The following is a 20714-nucleotide window of genomic DNA, read 5'->3' on the forward strand; positions in this document are numbered from 1 at the left end:
AAAAACATCTTTCTGATATAATACGTGAGCCTTTGTAGTCGTTAAAAAAATTTCGATTTGATAAGGTTGGATGCGTGTCGTGTTGCTGCCAGTTGGGAGTTCGTGTGGCCGTTGTCTTCTCTATGCACAAGCGAGCGAAGCTCTCTCTCTCTCTCTCCCCTCCTCGCTCGCTCTCTCTCGACCCACAGACATGGCACACATATGCTGAGGGCCTATACCACGCCCCACAGCAGCCACCTATACCTCAGCCACAGGAGCCTCGACCTACCACAACTAGCTTCTTTACCCACTCGATAGTAAAGGAAGCTATCCGCCGCCTCCAGCATGGACGGGCCACCGACCATATGGGCCTACAGGGTGAGCATCTCATATATGCAATAGATTCTTTGGCTCCTTTTCTTGCACACCTGTTTAACAGGGCACTAGCAGAGGGTTTGCCTGCGGAGTGGACAATGCACACCATTGTGCCGATCCACAAAACAAGGGATATGCTCGATCCGAGCAACTATAGGGAGGACGGTTATGGTTGGCCAAACTCTATGGTGCAGTGTTGGAGCAAGAGCTTAGCTTATATGCTAAGCGAGCAAGTTTACGCTCATCAGGGCAGGCAGGCTTTAGGAGAGCTTTCTCTACCACTGACCATGTATTCACTTTGAGATGTATGATTGATCAGGCCAGTGTGAGGAAGAGAAAGCTCTATTGCTGCTTTATGGATTTTCGCAAGGCATTTGACATAGTACCCCATGCATATAGCTTTGCATTCTCCTAGTAGTAGAGCTCCATCCCCTCCCCCACTCATTGTACTTATTGCACACCCAGTTTCAGCTTTTTAGTTCAGTACTTTTTCATTTTGTTGGGATGAAAGAGGATACCCCACACAGGTACACTGATTTGTCTCATAGGCCGAGTTCAGTCTTTTGGAAGACGTTAATAAAATCTCTCTCTCTCTCTCTCTCTCTCTCTCTCTCTCTCTCTCTCTCTCTCTCTCTCTCTCTCTCTCTCTCTCTCTCTCTCTCTCTCTCTACGAGGGAGACTGACACCGTGTACACGGATGAGATATACAGACGCTTATGTGCCGAGGAGCCAGGACGGCCATTACATGAGCTCACTCAGATATTGATATATACGCTTCATGCTGCAGCATCAGAGGCATATCCCCATAGTCAGCCTACACGGAGACGATCTGGGAACATGCCCCAGAACAGTTGGTATGATGAGGAGTGCAGAGAGATGAGGATCAGATTACAGAGAGAGGTGCTCATGGGTGTTACCACTCACAGACAGTCACGGATTACCTTCCGGCACCTAGTGCGACCCAAGAAGAGGGCTTATCTTGCTCAGTTAGAGAGGGATTTGTATCAGTTATTTATGAGTCAGGACTCAGGCGAGGCATGGAGACTATTCCATGAGCATTCACCATCACCACCCATTACCTCCACAGAGATTTGGGGTGAGTATGCAGCATCCCTGTACACAGCAGCAGGACAGCCGCCCCTGCCAGACCCATCGGAGCCATGCCCAGAGACATGTGCTTTCTTTACTGCTGAGATGGTAAGGAAAGCTATTGACAGGATGAGGACTGGGAGAGCATATGATCATGATGGTTTGGTAGCAGAGCACTTTATTCATGCCAGAGATATGCTTGCAGAGCTTATTGCTATGATGTTTAACCGAGCCATGTGTGAGGGTTTTCCTGAGACTTGGAATATGTCCACGATTGTGCCTATCTTCAAGTCAAGGGATCCCATGCTTCCTGGGAATTATCGTACCATCATGATTGGTCACACATTGGCTAGATTATATGCATCTATTCTTGAGCAGGAGTTGAGTAGATGGGCAGAGAGAGAGGGCATACGTGCATCAGGGCAGGCAGGGTTCAGGAGAGGTTTCTCCACTCTTGACCATATCTTGACACTCAGAGCTATTATTGAGGAGGGCAGATTATATGGCAGGAGGATTTATTGTTGCTTTGTGGATTTCCGCAAAGCTTTTGACACAGTACCGAGAGCCAGACTGATGCGCAGACGACAGGAAATGGGAGTGCCCACAGAGCTGATTTGGGGAATCATGGCTTTATACAGGACAGTTGTGGGGCAGGTACGTACTACTCAGGGTATATCTCAGATGGTTCACTCCACTATTGGGGTGAAACAGGGCTGCCCCCTTTCTCCCACCTTATTTGGGATGTACGTGGATGAGGTTTCAGACTATGTAGAGCGGGAGGGTGACAGAGGAGCACAGCTAGCAGGGACATGGATTCCGCTGTTATTGTATGCTGATGATATTGTGCTGATCTCAGATTCTCCAGAGGGGATGCAGCGCCATTTGGATGCATTGCACACCTTTGCACAGGACAGTGGATTGTCTGTTAACCTTGGTAAAACCAAGGTGATGGTGTTTAACACCACAGCACAGTGGGTTAGGAGGTCAGTACCCACCTTTACATATGGTCAGGAGACAGTGGAGTATACAGATGCATATACTTACCTTGGTGTGGTTTTCAGTGGCCCACTATTTTCCTTGAGGAGAGCAACGGAGACCAGATTGACCAGAGCTTATGCAGCATTGGGGAGACTAGAGAGGATGTGTTCGCAGGTTCAGTTTCAGGAACCTCGAACAAAGCTCTGGCTCTTTGACACTTTGGTCACTTCAGCCATGCTGTATGGAGTGGAGATATGGGGACCCTCAGTAGATCACCATAGCGGAGCTGGTAGCACTCATGGATGGAGACATATGGAGAGGCCCTTGGTTTCTATGATTTCCAGGATGATTAGGGCCAAGGCCTCCGTACCACATGATATTATACGTGCAGAGATGGCTGCCCCCCCATTGGTAGTAGAGGCACTCACTCGATTAGTCTCCTTTATACATAGCACTTGGGCTCTCCCTAGAGACAGATATGCTCGCTTAGCCCTGGAGTCTTCACAACAGTTGGCATCACAGGGAGACAGATCATGTTGGTATGCACAGATGACAGCTTGGTTCCAGTTGCATGGCTTTAGTATGGAAAAGCTACCTCCATTTCAGTACTCCCTGGATGCACCCTCCCTCTCTCTCACACGGGCAGAGATTACCAGACTTATCAGGCAGGACTTGATTCAGCTGGACACTAGGAGGACATGGATACAGCCGACACAGGAGCTTGGTACGAAGATGGCTTTCTATAGAGATCATCTTCTCCAGCTCACGCAGGATGGGTTTGTGATTAGACCCAACTACATGGATACTCATCTTTCTCATGGGATACGGTGTGCTATTGGTCAGATGCGCACATCCTCACACCAGCTAGAGATTGAGACTGGCAGATTCAGAGGAGTACCAGCAGCTGAGGCCAGGATTTGTCAACTATGCCAGATGGAGCCAGAGACAGAGTTACATTACATATGTCACTGTCCAGTATATTATGAGATACGAGGCCGTTTTCACTGCCTGTTTAGAGAGGGTTTCGGACCACTTTCTAGAGTCATGAGATACCAGGATCAGAGATGCCTCGGATTATACTTGCTGGAGCTTCGTAGACATAGAGAGGGTCTCTTGAGAGGGAGGGGATCAGAGAGGGAGAGACACCTACAGAGGCAGATTACAGACTTCTTTCGACCAGAGATTGAGCAATCAGGCCAGCAGGCATTGCAGCTAGCCCCAGAGTATAGCCGCACTAGAGGTACACTGATTGATCGGGCTATAGAGCTGGGGCAGTCCAGGCGCCCCAAGATGAGAGGCCCATCTCGACACCGGCGGAGACTACAACACAGGATCAAGACCATACTAGCACGGCATGGGAGACGTCCAGTCAGAGTACTCACCATGGAGGACATTGAGGATATCCGCCATCGACCGATGAGAGACTTCTTTGGATAGTGATGTGTATGATGCTTACCTTTGTTGCTGGAGTTTTCCTCCCAGATGTTATCCATTAGGAGCTCCTAGTACCGTACTTTTCCTCACAGTTATTTCAGTTTCAGTTAGTTGTTTTTAGCTTTTCTTACACAGACATTGTATCAGATCCACCAATTGTTGTAACCTTTTTGGTCTCATAGGTCATTTTGGCCTTTTGAAGACGTTAATATATCATTTCATTTCATTTCTCTCTCTCTCTCTCTCTACCTTCTCCTTCTCTACTTTTCCCCTTCCATTCTCCTCCCTCTTTTGTCAATTTCTCTCAGATTTCTCTAATTCCCCCAAAATCCCCCAATTTCTAAAATATTTTAAAATTGGCCCAATTTCCCTCAATTTCTTGCTCCCAATTGTCCCCAATATTCCCAAATTTCCTACCCCCAATTTGCCAATTTTCTAAAATTGAACCAATGTCTCCCAATTGTCCCCAGTTTTCTCAAATTTCTTAAATTTTTCCAAATTTTTCGAATTTCCCCCAATTGTTCCTAATTTCTTTATTTCTTCCAAGTTTCCCAATTTTTTATTTTTTTCCCAATTTCTCCTAATTTTTTAATTTTTTCCAATTTCCCCTAATTGCCCCCAATATCTTTCATCATGGGAAGACAAAAATCCCTTGGCTGGACGGAGGTGATTGAAAACAAGGAGGGAAACAACGTCATTAATTGGAGATGCAAGCATTGCAACAATGTCTACACAGGGACTCCACCGTGAGTGAAAACCCATCTTCTCAACATTCCCGGGCAAGCTGTTGCTTGTTGCACGGCGGATATTCCAAATGATGTAATCTTAAGAATGGGTGGTGATCCAGCTACCATCGGGTGCTGCAAAGAGAGCCCACATTGAGGTACAAGCGGCGCCACCTTCCATTGGAGATTCCTCCAACCTCGCCCCAAGACGAAGCTCCATCGATTGCTACTTCTTCTCGGGCTCATGTCACATCTCATCCTCAGAGTGCTTATGGAAGTAATGTCACACATGCATGTCAATCTCCAAGCATTCCAAATGTGTCAAATAGGCCGCTACAACAAAGTTGGAGCAAGCTCAAGTATGAAAATGCTAAACGAAGAGTGAGGCAATATTTCTTTGAGTGTAATGTGGCATTTGACCACACACAAAAAGCCTGTCTTCTTGAATATGATGAGTGCAGTAGCAGATGCAAGACCCTCTTTTAAGCCCCCATCCTATGAGACTCTTCGCACTAAGGAGTTGAAGGCGGAGGTAGAAGAGAATGAGAAGGAGCTACCTGTTAGAAGTCATCTCCTGTCCTTACTGAGAAGGAGCCTCTGTTGTGGGTGTGCCCGCCCTTGTAGGTGCTTTTCTCATTCTTCCTCACTCCCCGTATTTTTCCCATTTATCTATGGCTTGGGGGGGCAGTCATGAGCTGGCAAGCGCTTTTCCTCTGGCCAAACTGTACCCGACTTATGTACAGTCCTGGCCGACTGGCCCTTGTGGCTGGTCGTGGAGGATTGGACCCTATCGGGCTGCCTCTAGAGCAGGCCGACTGCTGCCTGGGGTCCATATATAATGGACCCCCACACCCCTTGCTATTATCATCTTGTATCATTCCGGGATCGTGTATATAGAGAAGAGTTACACGCCTATCTCTCTCGTCTTGTGCTGTCTATTTTCTGCACTCTGCTTGCTCTTGTGGTCTCAGATTTGGTTATCATCTCCGCTGCGTATTTTGACATGGTATCAGAGCCCTAGGCTCTTGATAGATCTTGGGAGTTGTGTGAGCAAGGGGGGGGGTGTTGCGTTGTTGATTGGTGGATTGTTCGGGACTGTTCGGGAAGAGAAGAAGCAAGAGGGCGGCAGGCTGAATTGCTGGACAGCCACTTGCAGGTGTAAGTTTTTTTTCCCCCACCCACCCACCCTTTTCAGTTACATCCCCGCAATGGCAGATTTGTTAGAGATGGCTGAGAAGCATGTGAAGATCCCAACACTCCCCACGTTGCCAGTGGACCGTCAGTTGGACGGGAACAATTACGGCATATGGAAGGTTATGATGGAATCTGTGCTGGAGTCATATGACCTTGCTGATTTCATCATTATCGGGGTTCCACGGCCGAAAGCAGAGGAAGGGGAGTTACAGTCAACCAAAAAGGACCGCGAGGCACAGGCACAATTACGGGATTGTGTCAACGCCAAGGTCCATTCATTTATCTTCCTCAACTGCACACCGCAAGTAATCAATCATGTAAAGCATATGACGCTAGCCAGAGGCATATGGCAGCACTTGGCTTCTCTTATAACAGGGTATCGCCCATGAAGAGGATTTCCTTGGAAGTACAGATGCGGGTTATGAACCCCGCAAAGTCATCGACGATGCGGGAGCATATTAACAAGCTGAAGGCCCTTCAATAGGAAGTCCTCCAGGCTGGGATGGAGATATCATCTGAAGATATGGCCATTACTTTGCTGTCCCACTTGCCTTCTCAGTATTCCGCTTTCTACTCCTCTTTGATTACTACTGGCAGGCTCAGCACCATTACATGGGAGGAGCTTGTGCCCATGGTCTTGGACCAGGAGGAACGATTCACGAACCCTCCTCATAGCAGAGGTTCGGAGGCCTTAACTGGCCAACGGTCGAAAGGCCAGAATAACAACAAGGGCAAAGGGAAGGCTTTACCGGAGAAGTCTTCTGAGAAGAAGCTTGACACAGATCAAGAGAAACTGAAGACCGAGAGGTCCTCCAATGATTATGGCCAGAAAGGCCACTATTGGAGGAAGTGTCCTAAGCGGACTGGAAAGAGTGCTGATTCTTCAGCCTCAGCTGCAAAGACTCCAGCATTTGTGCACTTCGAGATGATGGACTCAGATGCTTCATCTTCAAGCAAGGAGGCAGTTGGCTTCACCGCAAAGGATACCGGGGCGTGGATTCTTGACAGTGGTGCTTCCAGGCACATGACTCCTTCCTGAGACTTCTGTTTGGATTTAAAACGGCAGTCAGGTCGCATATTTATTGGTGACAACTCCACCATTCCGATACACAGTGAGGGCCGGATGGAGATTATTCCCGACGGCAAGGGGGGTAAGCATTCCTCCCGTGTTCTTTACGTCCCTGCTCTTGGTTTTCATCTTCTGTCAGTGCATGAAGTATGCAAGACTAGCTTTCGGGTGGAATTTGAGGAGCATTCAGTTGCTCTATGGGACCGTGAGACTGGCCAAGTTGTTTGGGAAGGCGGTGTGGAGAATGGTATCTACAAGCTCTCCGCACTCTCCTCATTAATAGGTTCTCAGGTCGAAGATCTGTGGCACTTCCGGTTTGGCCACTTAAATGTGGATGCACTGCAACAAGCTTTCCGGGATCAAATGGTGGTTGGCTTGCCGGATGTTGGCATCAGGCAAGGACGTTGCAATTCTTGCATACGTGGTAAGCAGCATAGGGAATCCTTTCCGAAGCAAGCTTCCAAGCGGGCTTCAAAACCATTGGAGTTGATTCACACTGACTTGTGTGGACCTCAGCAGACACCATCATTGGGAGGTTCTCTATATTTCATATTGCTTGTTGATGACTGTACCAGATTCACATGGGTCTGCTTTCTTTCAGAGAAGGACCAATCTTTTGCACAGTTCAAGGATTGGCACGTGATGGTGGAGAAAGAGTCTGGATTGCAGGTAAAGACTCTCAGGGCTGACAAAGGAGGTGAATTCTCTTCGAATGCTTTCGTCAGATTTTGTGCAGATCATGGCATCAAGAGGGAACTGGCCAATACAGGATCGCCTTCAGAGAATGGAGTTGTAGAACGCAAAAACAGGATTGTGGTGGAGATGGCGAGGACCATGCTGGAGCAAGGTGATCTTCCTCGTCCACTTTGGGGAGAGGCTGTGGCAACGACTATCCATACCCTCAACCGGTCTCCAACGACTTCAGTACCTAATATGACTCCGTTTGAGGCATACTTTGGCAAGAAACCTAATGTCTCCCACTTCCGTGTTTTTGGGAGCGATGCGTATGTACATATTCCGAAGAAGTAGAGGGGGAAGCTTGACTCCAAATCCCGTAAGCTTATATTTGTGGGGTATAATTCTCTTTCCAAGGGATACAGATTGTATGATCCAGAGAGGAATGAGATTGTTTCAGCCGGGATGTGGTCTGTGATGAGCATGTTCCAGTTTCCACTGTCGAGAAGCCGCCACTTCTTGGAGATCCAGAGGAGTCTGATGATGATTCCCAGTCCATTGTTCCAGTTGGTCAACCACAATCACTACAGGACGTTGAGCCCGTAGCTGGGGTAGAGCCCCCACAGCAGCAGGAGGCTCCACGATCTGTTCGAGTACCCACGTGGTTGATTGGCACCCTTCGGGAGTTAGGTGTCACGGAGCTTCCCTCCGAGTGGACCACAGAGAACGGCCCTCGAAGATGGCACAGAGTCCGCGACAAAAGCAATTCAGCGGAGCTTCTTCAGGTAAACTATGCTTTGATGTCTCGTATCATGCGGGACAAGGAGCCCACTTCCGTTAAGAAAGCCCTTTCACAGGATACTTGGAGGAAAGCCATGCAGGTGGAACTTGATGCCATCGAGAAGAACAACACATGGGAGTTGGTTCTGAGGCCATCGAAGCGGTCAGTCATTGGTGACAAATGGGTCTTTAAGACCAAATATGCGTCAAATGGGTCGGTGGACAAACACAAAGCCAGACTCGTAGCTAAAGGTTATGTTCAACGGCCAGGCATCGACTACGAGGATACCTTTGCACCGACAGCAAGGATGACCACAATTCGGACCGTTCTTGCCCTTGCTTCTTCTCAGAGGTGGCCTGTGTATCAAATGGATGTAAAATCTGCGTTCCTTAATGGTGACCTGCAGGAGGAGGTGTATGTTGAACAGCCTCCAGGCTTTGTTGTTCTAGGATCAAAAGGGATGGTTTACAGCTTTCGTGAGGCCTTGTATGGTCTTTAACAGGCGCCTAGGACTTGGAATCAGAAGATTGATTCTTTCTTTGTTCGGACTGGTTTTCAGAGATCGGTTGCAGATCCCAACCTATATCTCTTTCGAGAACGCAGCATGGTTACGATTATCATCCTTTATGTGGATGATCTCATCCTCACCGGCGGTCATGTGGAGCACATTGGCGTGACGAAGGCTGCCTTGTCAAAGGAGTTTGAGATGACCAACCTAGGCTTACTCCACTTCTTTTTGGGATTGGAGATCTGGCAGACCCAGAGGGGGTTTTTCGTCTCTCAGCAACGGTATGTTCTTGAGTTGCTTGAGGCCTTTGGGATGGAGAACTGCAAGCCTATTACTTCGCCGATGGACCCGAATACAAAATTAGTTGATGATCCTTGTGAGCCAATTGATGCCTCGCAATATCAGAAGCTGGTTGGTTCATTGATCTGGTTGTTGAACACCAGATAGGACTTGACCTTCTCCGTGGGACTGTTGAGCTCTTTTATGCAGACACCATTGAAGTCTCATTGGGACGCAGGATTGCGGATCTTGCAGTATCTGCAGAGTACGAAGGATCTAGGACTCTTCTACACAGGAGGGGATGGAGTCACACTCCAAGGTTGGAGTGACTCAGATTGGGGAGGAGATCCACACACGAGGAGATCTACTTCAAGTCAAAGTTTTACCCTCGGCTCAGGAGCAGCTTCTTGGAGCAGTAAGAGGCATCCAACTATTGCCCTATCTTCGACAGAGGCAGAGTACCGGGCTGCTTGTGGTGCTGCTTGCGAGGTTGTGTGGCAGCGGAGGCTGCTAGGCGAGATTGGGTTTCCACAGAAGGAGCCCATAGTCATCCAGTGTGATAACCAGAGTTGTATAGCTATTGCTCGGAACCCGGTCTTCCATGCCCGGACCAAGCACATAGAGATACAGTATCACTTTGTACGTGAGAAGATCTTGGCTAGTGACACCTTGCTACTTTATTGTTCGACCGAGGACAATGCGGCGGGCCTCTTCACGAAGTCGCTACCTCAGGCTATGCTCAGGCGGCACTCCAGCTCCCTGGGGATGGTTTCACAGCCAGGAGCTGAGTGTGAGGATTATGTTGTTAATCCCTCATATTGTGTACTAATTACTACTTAAGTACTTAACTTAGAGAACAAGAGACTTCAGGAGAACACTTGAGAGAAGATTGAATTGAATTGATTAAACTGAGTACAATAGGTCTCTTATATAGGAGATGAAGAGACATTTGAAGAGGCATGTCCTTTGACGAAAGGACATGACCATAGCAAAAGTATACAACTTTAGGCTCAGGGATGTGTCTATTCGATGTAGAGGCACAATCATTCATCAAGGGATACAACCATTTGTCGAAGGGATGTGGCTATTCGATGAAGAGGTACATCCTTTGGCGAAGAGTCGCAACCAATCGAGGGTAGGGGTTCCCTTGGCTGGTTACTCTTTGCATCTGCAACAAGAATCAACAATGAAGAGAGGATCTGATACATACATACGTCACAATCGTGACATTCCCTCCCATTTAAAATAAAACCCATGTGTCAAATGATAGACATCCGTTTGTCAAAGAACTCCTGAAGAAGATTAGGGTACTGCTGCATGTCTTCATCTGTTTGCCAAGTGGAATCAGACTCATCCAAATCCATCCACTTCACAAGAAATTCTGTAGTCAACTTTCTTCTTGTTTCCTACTGTGGTACATCAAGAATTACTTCTGGAATAAGGATAATATGGTCATCTTCAATTTCTGGTACATATGAAGATAAGTCTGGAACAGGCGAATCTCCTTGAACATACTGTTTGAGCCAAGAAATGTGAAAAGTCAGATGAATCTTCCCCCATGAAGGTGAAAATTCTAACTTGTAACTGACAACTGAATTTTTCTTAAGAATCTTGAAAGGCCCATAGAAGCGAGGTCGCAACTTTGGAAAAACTGACTTCACTGTTTTGTAGCGGTCAGGTGCCACATACACCAAGACCAAATCTCCTTCTTGAAAATCTACATGTCAACGATGCTTGTTGGCCTGTTTTTGATATTTTTGTTGCACATGGACCAATTTATCTCGAACTTGCACAAGCACATCTTGCATCTCCTGAACCAATTGATCTTCCAACGCCACTTTGTGTTGTAAAACAAAGTTTGTAGGCACAAGAGGAGTATGCCCATATGCTGCTTGACATGGAGTTAATCCAATTACTGAATGATGGGAATTATTATAAGCAAATTCCACGAGTGGCAAATAATCTTCCCATGATGCCAAACAGGATTGAATGTAATGTCGAATCATTTCTTCCAAAATCTGATTGACTCTTTCAGTCTGTCCATCTGTTTGAGGATGATAGGCTGAACTGAACAACAAATTCGTGCCAAGAGATTTGAACAAAGATGTCCAAAAATGTCCAGTGAACTTTGGATCTCTGTCAGAGATGATGGTCTTCGGCAAACCATGCAATTTGAAGACATGTTGCACGAACAATGACGCCACATCTGGGGCTGAAGCAGCTTTCTTGCAAGGAATGAAATGCGCCATTTTGGAAAATCGATCAACCACCACAAGAATCTGAGCATTGCCTTTGGATGAACGAGGCAAAGTGGTAATAAAATCCATACCGATACTTTCCCATCTCTCATTGGGAACTGGCAACGGTTGAAGTAACCCTTGAGGAAGTTGTCGAGAGGCTTTCATTATCTGACACGAATGACAAGCTTTGACAAATTTGATAACATCTTGTTGCATCTGAGGCCAGAAGTATGTAGCAGACAAAAGCCGATATGTCTTGTTGATACCAGGATGAGCAGCATAAGGAACTTCATGATGCTCTTGAATGAGAATCTTCCGCAATGAAGTATTGTGAGGCACACAAATGCGATCAGAAAAGAACAGCAATTCATCTATGATGGTGTAGGCTGCAAACATGTTCATTTCTGCAAGACTGGGATTAGAAGATTTCAGAGCACGGAACGCATCTCCAAAATCTCTCTCACTCAAATACTCATTTTTGAAACAAGCAAGGATTTCCATTTGCACATCTGTGATGGCAAAATTAGTGGCTCGAGACATGCGGCTCAAAGCATCTGCAACAACATTCTGAAGACCAAGAACATACTGGATAGTCATGTGGAAATTAGCCAAGAATTCAACCCATCGGCCTTGTCAAGAGTTCATAACAAGCTGAGTGAAAATGTACGTCAAAGATTGATGATCTGTACGTACAACTGAATCTGCTCCAAGAAGATAATGTCTCCAAGTCCGATAAGCATGCACGATTGCCAAAAACTCCTTATCATACACAGGATACCTGCTTTGAATGGCTGAAAACTTCTTGCTCTGTCAAAAGCAATGACACGATCATTCTGCATCAAAACTCCACCAGAAGCACGATCTGAGGCATCTATCATTACATCAAAGGGCTGGGTGGGATCTGCAATGACCAAGACCGGGGTTGTCGTCAAGGCATGCTTGAGATCATTGAAGGATTGCTCAGCTTCAGAAGACCACTGAAGTTTGTCCAGCTTTGTCGATTCTGTCAAAAGGGCAGCAATCTCTGAAAACCTATGCACCTTGTTGTGATAAAAGTTAGCAAGTCCCAAGAAGAAAGATCGAACATCTGAAATGGTGAGAGGCAAAGGCCAATCCACAATCGCCTGAATCTTCTTAGGATCTACTGCAATCCCATTAGCAGAAATGATGTGACCAAGATATTCCACATGGTTCTTGAAAAATTTGCTCTTCTTCTTGTTGATGTACAACACATTGGTGCGTAGTACTTCAAAGACAATCTGTAAATGCTCTTTGTGATCGACCATGGATCGGCTAAAAACCTGAATATCATCGAGATAAACGATCACAAACTTGTCCAAGTACAGCCCAAAAATTTCATTCATCAGGGTCATGAAAGTGGCCGGGGCATTGGTTAACCCAAAAGGTATGACCAAGAATTCATAATGGCCATATTTTGTCCGAAAGGCTGTCTTGTATTCATCACCATTACAGATACGAATTTGGTGATAGCCGGACTTCAAATCAATCTTGGAAAACGCCTTTGCAACAAGCAGCTGGTCGAACAACTCATCGATGCGAGGCAAAGGGAATTTGTTCTTGATTGTCAACTTGTTGAGAGCACGGTAATCAATGCAAAGCCGCATTGATCCATCCTTCTTTTTGACAAGCAAAACCGGGGCTCCAAAGGGACTTTTGCTAGGGCGGATGTGACCTTTGTCCAGCAACTCCTGTAATTGCCTTTGTATCTCCTGAGATTCAGAGTAAGAAACACGGTATGGAGCTCGGGTTGGAGGAGGTTGACCTGGGATAAGATCAATCGGGTGATCCACAGGACGACGAGGAGGCAATGTCGTCGGAAGATCATTCAGAAACAGATCTTGAAAAGGCCTGAAGAAGGGTTGCTCCAAGTAAGCAGTTGTTAATGACGAGGCTTGAGATTGCTCACTAATTTCTGCTTCAATCTCCCGTAACATGACCAAGGATGTTATACAATCACGTTTGCGGACGAGGCATTTGACTTGCAGGGCAGAAACAACAGTGATGGGTTTGGCATTGAAAAGGCCACGAAGTTCCAACTCTCGACCATCATGGTATAACTGGATTGAATGAGAACGAAAGCTGATCACTGGATCATATCTATACAGCCAAGATTGTCCCAGTATCATGTCATAATGTGACAACGGCATCACTGAAAAATTAAGGTGATCTTGGTAATCTTGAATCTGGAACTGCAGCTGTTGCACCTTTTTGTTACAATTAAGAAAGGAACCATCAGCAAGCTCTACTTGAAAAGCATCCACAAAATGTCGGGTCTGTAGGCGAAGCTTGTGAACCAAAGAAGTGCCCACAAAATTAGTGGAAAAGCCACTGTCCACCAGCACATTGATAGGATGGTCGCCAATGAAACCCAGAAGACTAAGGACCTACTTGGAAAGATTCACCGGAACAGGGTTGGTACTTTGGCCATTAAGCATCAGGGTACTGACAACTTCAGAAACGCGAACAGAGCAAGCTATTTGTTCGTTTTTGTCTCACAGGAGGCGGGTCATGATCAGCATGGTGGCAACTGTCCACCTGAGAATTGCGCTCAGTGTTGCAGGGTTTAGGGCGCTGAGGACATTCATACCACCGGTGATCGCCAAAACAAATTGTACAGAGGCCTGGACGACTAGGTTGGGATGAAGTGGCAGTCGATGAAGAGGTTTGCTGTCCTGAAGAGGTTTCTCACTTGAAGTTGCGCGATCATTGCTGCGACGGTCCTGTCGGGACCGATCTCGGTTTCTGCTGCCAGAGGATTCGATCTGAGAGAATCCTGTGTTTGACGCGGGAGCTTGCCCGGAGAAGCGCGACCGGAAGGACTGTTGTCCAGAATATGGTCGCCGAGAGTTTGGTTGTCCAGGATTGGGACGTTGGGGTTGGCTAGTCCCATTGGGTTGATTCGCTGGTAAGAACAGGCGCCGGAGGAAAAGTTCTTGGGAGAACGCTTGTAATCACTAATGCGTTAGACATACGAGATTGCTTCATCCAGGGTGGCAGGATTGTACTTATGGACTTTGTCTTGGATCGTGGGTTCAAGCCCGTCAATGAGGCTGTGAAGCTAGTCAGCGGGGCTGAGTGTCTCTATCTCGAGAGGAGCCAGTTTTTGAAACTCTGAGATGTACACGGCCACGGAGCCACTTTGACTCAGGCGGCGGAGAGAAGACCTGGCATGAAAGTTCGCATTTGTAGGCTCAAAAGCCTTGCGAAGAGCACGCCGGAATTTATCCCACATCGGAGTAGACTTGCCATCTGAAATCCTGCGTCACCACCAAAGGAAGGCGGTATCTTTCAAGAGGATACTGGCCAATGCCACCTTTTTATTCTTGGGCAAATCGGTATTTGAGAAATAAACCTCCGTCTTGTAGAGCCAGTGATCGATTAACCGCTTATCGCGACGGCCATTGTAGGGCTCAGGTAACTTGATATCCATCTTTCTTGTCTGTGCTGTGGTCATTAATTTATACAAAAGTTTGAGTTCAACATTGTCTACCTCAACGGTCGGATCAGGAGGAGTTGAGGGATCGTCCTGCTGGCCCACCGAGGATGATGATGATGTTGGAGAACGCGATCGACGCGCTCGCTGTGACTTCCTGGATCCCTCGCGTTGGCGTTGGTGCTGTTGTTGCATGTCTTCCATTTGTGATCGCATTGATGCCATAACGTCGAAAAGGGCCCTTTGCAAGTCCTCCATCTGTTGTTGAAGAGTGGTCATCCGCAAGGCCTCCATCTGAGGATCGGCGGGTGGCACGTTGTCATGCGAGGTCAACATCTGGAGAACTCAGAGAGAGTACTGAGGTGAAGCAGGAAAGGTCCACCCGGGATGTAGGATGGAAGGAACAGCTGCTGGAGAGGCAGTAACGAGCGTACTTGAAGTCGGGGTCCTCCACTTCCTCAGGATCGTCTTTAGAGGTTACTTCGTCTGCTTCTACTTCCTCGTTTGGTTCCGCCAAAGGGCTGGGCATCGGAGATAATGGAGTATAATCGGGGGCGAAGATCTCGCAGTGGAATGTCACACGAGGGCGCGTGGAGGAGATATTGCGAAGGCCATCCACACTGCACTCTGGAAGAAAGTGTGCCACCTGAGGGAACCGTGACAGGAAGTACTCGAAATGAGCAAGGTGCAATGGCTCGCAGGTGAGGAAAATAGTCCAGATCGCCCAAGTGTCGGGTTCGGTTACATGCGGGATACTGACATGTATGTGGTACACCTGTGAGGCTGGGGATACTGGGATAGGAGAGTCCGGGAGACGTGGAATCCACCCAGCATCGGCGGAAAGTGGCACTGGTTCCAGAGTGGGGGCACGAAGAGGGCTGTGTTCGAGAAGGAGAGCCTCGGGGATCTCGTCGATGTAACTCAGGTAGGGGATGTGCATGTAGGGCTCCTCCGAAAAATTATCCATGAAGCATGCACGTGGATGGCAAGAGCGCACACACAGTGTGACGTGGGCAGAGCCGAGAGAGAGGATAAAGGCGAAAGTGCAGTCGGCGGCATTCTGACAGCCAGGGGGGTTAAGCGTCGAATCGCCAACGAAGGGGGGGGGGGGGCGCTTCACACTCGCGCACACTCTTTTTTTTTTTTGATTAGAGGCCCAAATGCCACGTAGCGTGCCCCTAAAAAAAAATGTTTATGGCCTAAGGGTGACGGTGGCCTGGAATCGTCACGTACCCGACCAGAAGAGGGGGTGCGCCTCTTCGAAAAGGCACCGCAAGCAGCTGCACCTTCACGATGCGAAGAGGGGGGCGATCGATACTCAGCAGCGAGGGGGGCTAAGGGCCGGCAGCTGCACGAAGCGAGGAGGGGGCTTATGGCCTGCAGCGAACGAAGCGGGGTGCTCCATACTCAGCAGAGAGAGTTCCTGACATGCAACGAACGGCTACCACCACTGGCAGCAAGGAGGGGGTAATCTAGGTATGCAGAAAGGGTTCCCTCTCTGAGACACACAAGGTGCATGTGTGGGTGTGGAATTTTATTTTATTTTTAATTTTTTTACATCACCATGGGCAAAGCTTTATGCCAAGTCCACCATCGCTCCGCTGCTTCCATACAACACTGAGAAGAGGGATGGAAGAGGAAGTGCCGCGGAGAGATGAGGGCTTCACAACCCACGGGTAGGAAAGGTTTTAGCTCTGATACCACTGTGAGAATTATGTTGTTAATCCCTCATATTGTGTACTAATTACTGCTTAAGTACTTAACTTAGAGAACAAGAGACTTCAAGAGAACACTTGAGAGAACACTTGAGAGAAGATTGAATTGAATTGATTAAACTGTGTACAATAGGTCTCTTATATAGGAGATGAAGCGACACATTTGAAGAGGCATGTCCTTTGACGAAAGGACATGACCATAGATGAAAGGATACAACTTTAGGCTAAGGGATGTGTTTATTCGATGTAGAGGCACAACCATTCATCAAGGGATACAACCATTCGTCGAAGGGATGTGGCTATTCAATGAAGAGGTACATCCTTTGGCGAAGAGTCGCAACCAATCGAGGGTAGGGGTTCCCTTGGCTGATTACTCTTTGCATTTGCAACAGGAATCAGCAATGAAGAGCAGCTTTTCTAGTCTTGACTCATTTTGTTTTTGAATTTGAAATCTAGATATTTATGATATTTCTCAAGAGCTACCTTTATAGCTCTATTATTTATGTCATTTGAATTAGAGGCTTGGTATTTTAATTCTTGAATGTTGAATCATGATTCCTGAGTCCTGATTGTAATTCATGATTTATGAACCATGGATCATGCATGCTTGAAATCAATGGTGTTACATGTTAAGTGTAATTCGAAGCTTTTTTACTTTGTCATTCAATTTTTCAAATGTCCATTCACAATTTTAATGTTATTGCGCTATAGTCTTATGCTGCATGCAATGTGCATAAATACAATTGTCAATGTTTACATGACTTCTCTTTGAAGATTGAAGTTCTTAAATCTTGAGTACTGTTTTGGCCCTTAGAAGTCAAGATAGACTCATCTATGATTTTAATATTTATCATCTATGATCTACTTGACAAGACCATACCCCTAGGCCCTTAAAAATACATTTTAACAAAATGGCGTATTATATTTCAATCTGCCGTAAAAGACGTCCAGTACGCGTATTATACTTTGTCGTATTATACGTCCCGTCCCATACCTGGCTTCTATGCAGACTGCACATGAAAAACGCAACCGACCTCCTTTGGGAAGAAACAAATAAAGATGTTGTCCAACAAATCCTCAGTCCTGCACCCGCTCTGATACCATGACAAAGTGCCAAACAATGAAAGAGAACTCAAGTTCATAAATATAGAGTGCACAGGAAATAAAGAAAGATCATATACACCAAAAGGTGGTTACAAAGCTGGAGTCAACAGCACGAGCCAATATGCAAAAAATGAGATGATACAAATGAGGGCAAGGCCCATGCTTATAAAGCACCTAGAGAGCCCAATCGGCCAACATAAAGCAAGCTGACTGGAGCATAAAATGGAACATGCCAAAGAAAGGTGCCAAAAATGTGAAAAAAAATCCAAAAAAATAGAGGAAAATTTTCAAGGCTTGGGGAGGTCTTCTAGAAGTGCAAAAACAACGGAGAAGCACCCAGCCATAGTCACAAGAAATGTTTCGAGGTTTTTTTTGTTTCGAGGTTTTTTCAGTTTTGTTTCGAAAGGTTTAGTCTCTTGGCTAAGTAACCGTGAGGTTTTGAAAATCAATAATTTCATAAATTATAAATACTTAAAGAACTTTTAGTAGCCATCTAAAAACATAGTGTAATGATGAAAAAATGGGTCTTCTCACACATTTGGGAAACCATCTTTATTTTGGTGAGACATTATGGCAATTTTGCTTGATTAGATGCCACAAGTGGTTCAATCAAGTGCTCTTAAGAAATTGAAGAAGAGAAGGTAGAAATTGGGAAAGATTTAAGACATTGAAGAATGGTGTGTGAAGAAAAAGGGAAAAGAAGAAAGGAGAAGAAGAGAAAAAGAGAAGAATAGAATGCAAGAAGGAGTAGAGATGAAAGAAGTAGCAGAAGGTGGAAAAGGGAAGGAGGGAGGCAAGAGAAGAAGAGGGAAGGCAAGTGATGAGGAGAATATGGAAGAAAAACAAAAATCCCAGAAAATTGGGGAGGGAGAGAACGAAACCTGAAATTTGGGTGAAACTGCCGTTCTGGAGAGGTTTCCAGGTTTTTAAAAACCATTTCGAGGTTTCGAGGTTTGCACCTAGAACAATGGAGCCAGATATAAGCATGCAAGGAGTCCATCTGGGAATGAAAAATATTTCCAACACAATCCACCTGCTGGGAGAAGAGGTGGATGCAAATGGAGATGGGAACTCGGCCCTAGTTTACCAGGGGTCCATAAGCTAGGACTAAAAAGCGTGACTGCACCGGGGATAATCTACATACGGCATTTGGTCCTCCTTGCGGTCAAGTGTTGTTCTTCTATCATGAGGACCTCTAGGTCTCCCCAACTAGGGTCCTCTGAAGCTCTTCACACAAAACCTCCTTCCGCCTCTTGCAAAAGGTGCCACCTAGCCCTCGGATATTCCAAGGGAATATCTAAGGAGAGGTGACAGCATGGACAGACGGAGAGGCAAAGAGGGTTGGGGGGCGGGGTGCTCCTCATTTATATATCTTTAGCGTCTCTCTTAACAATTTCCTAAAATTTTCATGAAAGGGGTGAAGCTCATCAGCCTTGAAAAGCCCAGAAAAATGTGCTCAGTTTAAGGCTTTTTAGAGATGTTGTGCTAGCTGTTTATAATTACCCCCATGCGAGCCCTCGTGAAGAGACACCATGCTGTTTGGTGTTACATGGCTATAGGTCCCATGTTTCACATCAGCATGTGAAAGATCGTAGCTTTGACATATTGGTTAACTTCAGAGGCTGCCGGTTTTTTACAGTACTAATACAACTCCGCTTCGGATCTCTCTCTCTCTCTCTCTCTCTCTCCAAAGAGACTTACTTACGTGAGAAGAGGGAGTTGAGCGCCTTGGAGAGGGAGAGGAAGGTGGCTGCGCGGTCGAGAGGGGAGAGAGCGGCAAGGCTGTCGGGATGGTGGAGGAGGGGCAGGAGCGTCCGCAGCTGGTGCTCCGCGCTCGCAAGCTCCTGCGCCACGTTCGCCAGCGCTTGCATCGCTTCCTCTGCTACCAATCCCTCTGCCTCCATTGTGTAGCAGATACCTCAGAGCCTAAACTCCGGCTGTGTTTAAAGCTCCTCAATGCACGCCAATCCACACTGCATAGTGCGGCACCTCCTCTCAGGAGTTGTGCATATGGACTCTCGTGTAAATCTTAGGGTGTTTACACACTTGGGTGGTCCACTAAAAAGTTTTGCCCAACCAATCAGATCACCACAATCACCCACCCGTCTGACATTCCTTTACAGGCTGTGACCATGCCCATGCACCCTCAACGCTGATGTGTTTGCTGACTAGAGCCTAACAACCACCATTCCAGTTCCGGGCGGAATAGCCTGCCCACAGCTCTCAGTTGAAAGATGCCTTTTCCGTAGGCATGCCCGTAATCTATAAAGGGTATTGTCGCCCAGCAATTTTTTATCAAAAGGTACTGCCCACAGCTCTCAACCTTTTTCGTGGGCAGGCCCGTAGTGTGTAAACACCCTTAGGAGTTGTGCATATGGGTCTTGTGTAAGTGTATCGTATTAGGGGTATGAAAGCACACGACCTAGCTAGCCTAGTCAAAAGGGTATTGTCGCCCAGCAATTTTTTATCAAAAGGTACTGCCCACAGCTCTCAACCTTTTTCGTGGGCAGGCCCGTAGTGTGTAAACACCCTTAGGAGTTGTGCATATGGGTCTTGTGTAAGTGTATCGTATTAGGGGTATGAAAGCACACGACCTAGCTAGCCTAGTCAATGAAATCACTTGTATTGTGTTAATTATGTTTGGATATTTCAATCCATATTCATACGACACTAACAAGCAGACGATTCATCTTAGTGTTACGATCAAGAAACATGGACAATTTTATGGAAACATGCACGCACCTATTAGACTTTTGAAGCTTATTGTGAGGAAGGAAGACTGTGGATGCTTGATTGTAGAATATGGAAAAAGTCTCACACATAATCCTGACCCAACCATTTAACCAACATCATTCTTTGATCAAGTTAAGCATTTTAACTATAACAAGGAGTCTTTTGTACATATGTGTGTGAGTGGGAAAAAAAGAAAAAGAAAAAGACAATACATAAGGTATGGCGGAGAGGTGGCACAAATCTCTCCTTAAATTTATAAACATATCTTCTGTACATATGTATGTGAGTGGGAAAATAAGAAAAAGAAAAAGACCATACTGGCAGAGATGTGACACAATTCTCTCCTTAAATTTATAAACATAGAGGAACGTGTCCTTCTCCC

At 46.4% G+C, this 20714-nt stretch overlaps 1 protein-coding gene across 2 annotated transcripts in view; it reads right to left on the bottom strand.

The window, feature by feature from the left end:
• The window catches only part of LOC147630683 (Sas10/Utp3/C1D family), a 58377-nt gene extending 38757 nt beyond the window's left edge, over positions 1-19620 (bottom strand). For both annotated transcript variants that reach the window (XM_086810639.1, XM_086810638.1), the window contains exon 1: positions 19305-19620. In XM_086810639.1, the coding sequence (XP_086666765.1) occupies positions 19305-19503 (199 nt within the window). In that variant the 5' untranslated portion in view covers positions 19504-19620. The remainder of the gene's footprint in view (positions 1-19304) is intronic.
• Positions 19621-20714: the final 1094 nt, after the last annotated feature.

The sequence above is a fragment of the Cibotium barometz genome, chromosome 16, assembly GCF_041138505.1.
Source record: "Cibotium barometz isolate CiBa-2024 chromosome 16, ASM4113850v1, whole genome shotgun sequence".
In the NCBI taxonomy this organism is placed as follows: Eukaryota; Viridiplantae; Streptophyta; class Polypodiopsida; order Cyatheales; family Cibotiaceae; genus Cibotium; species Cibotium barometz.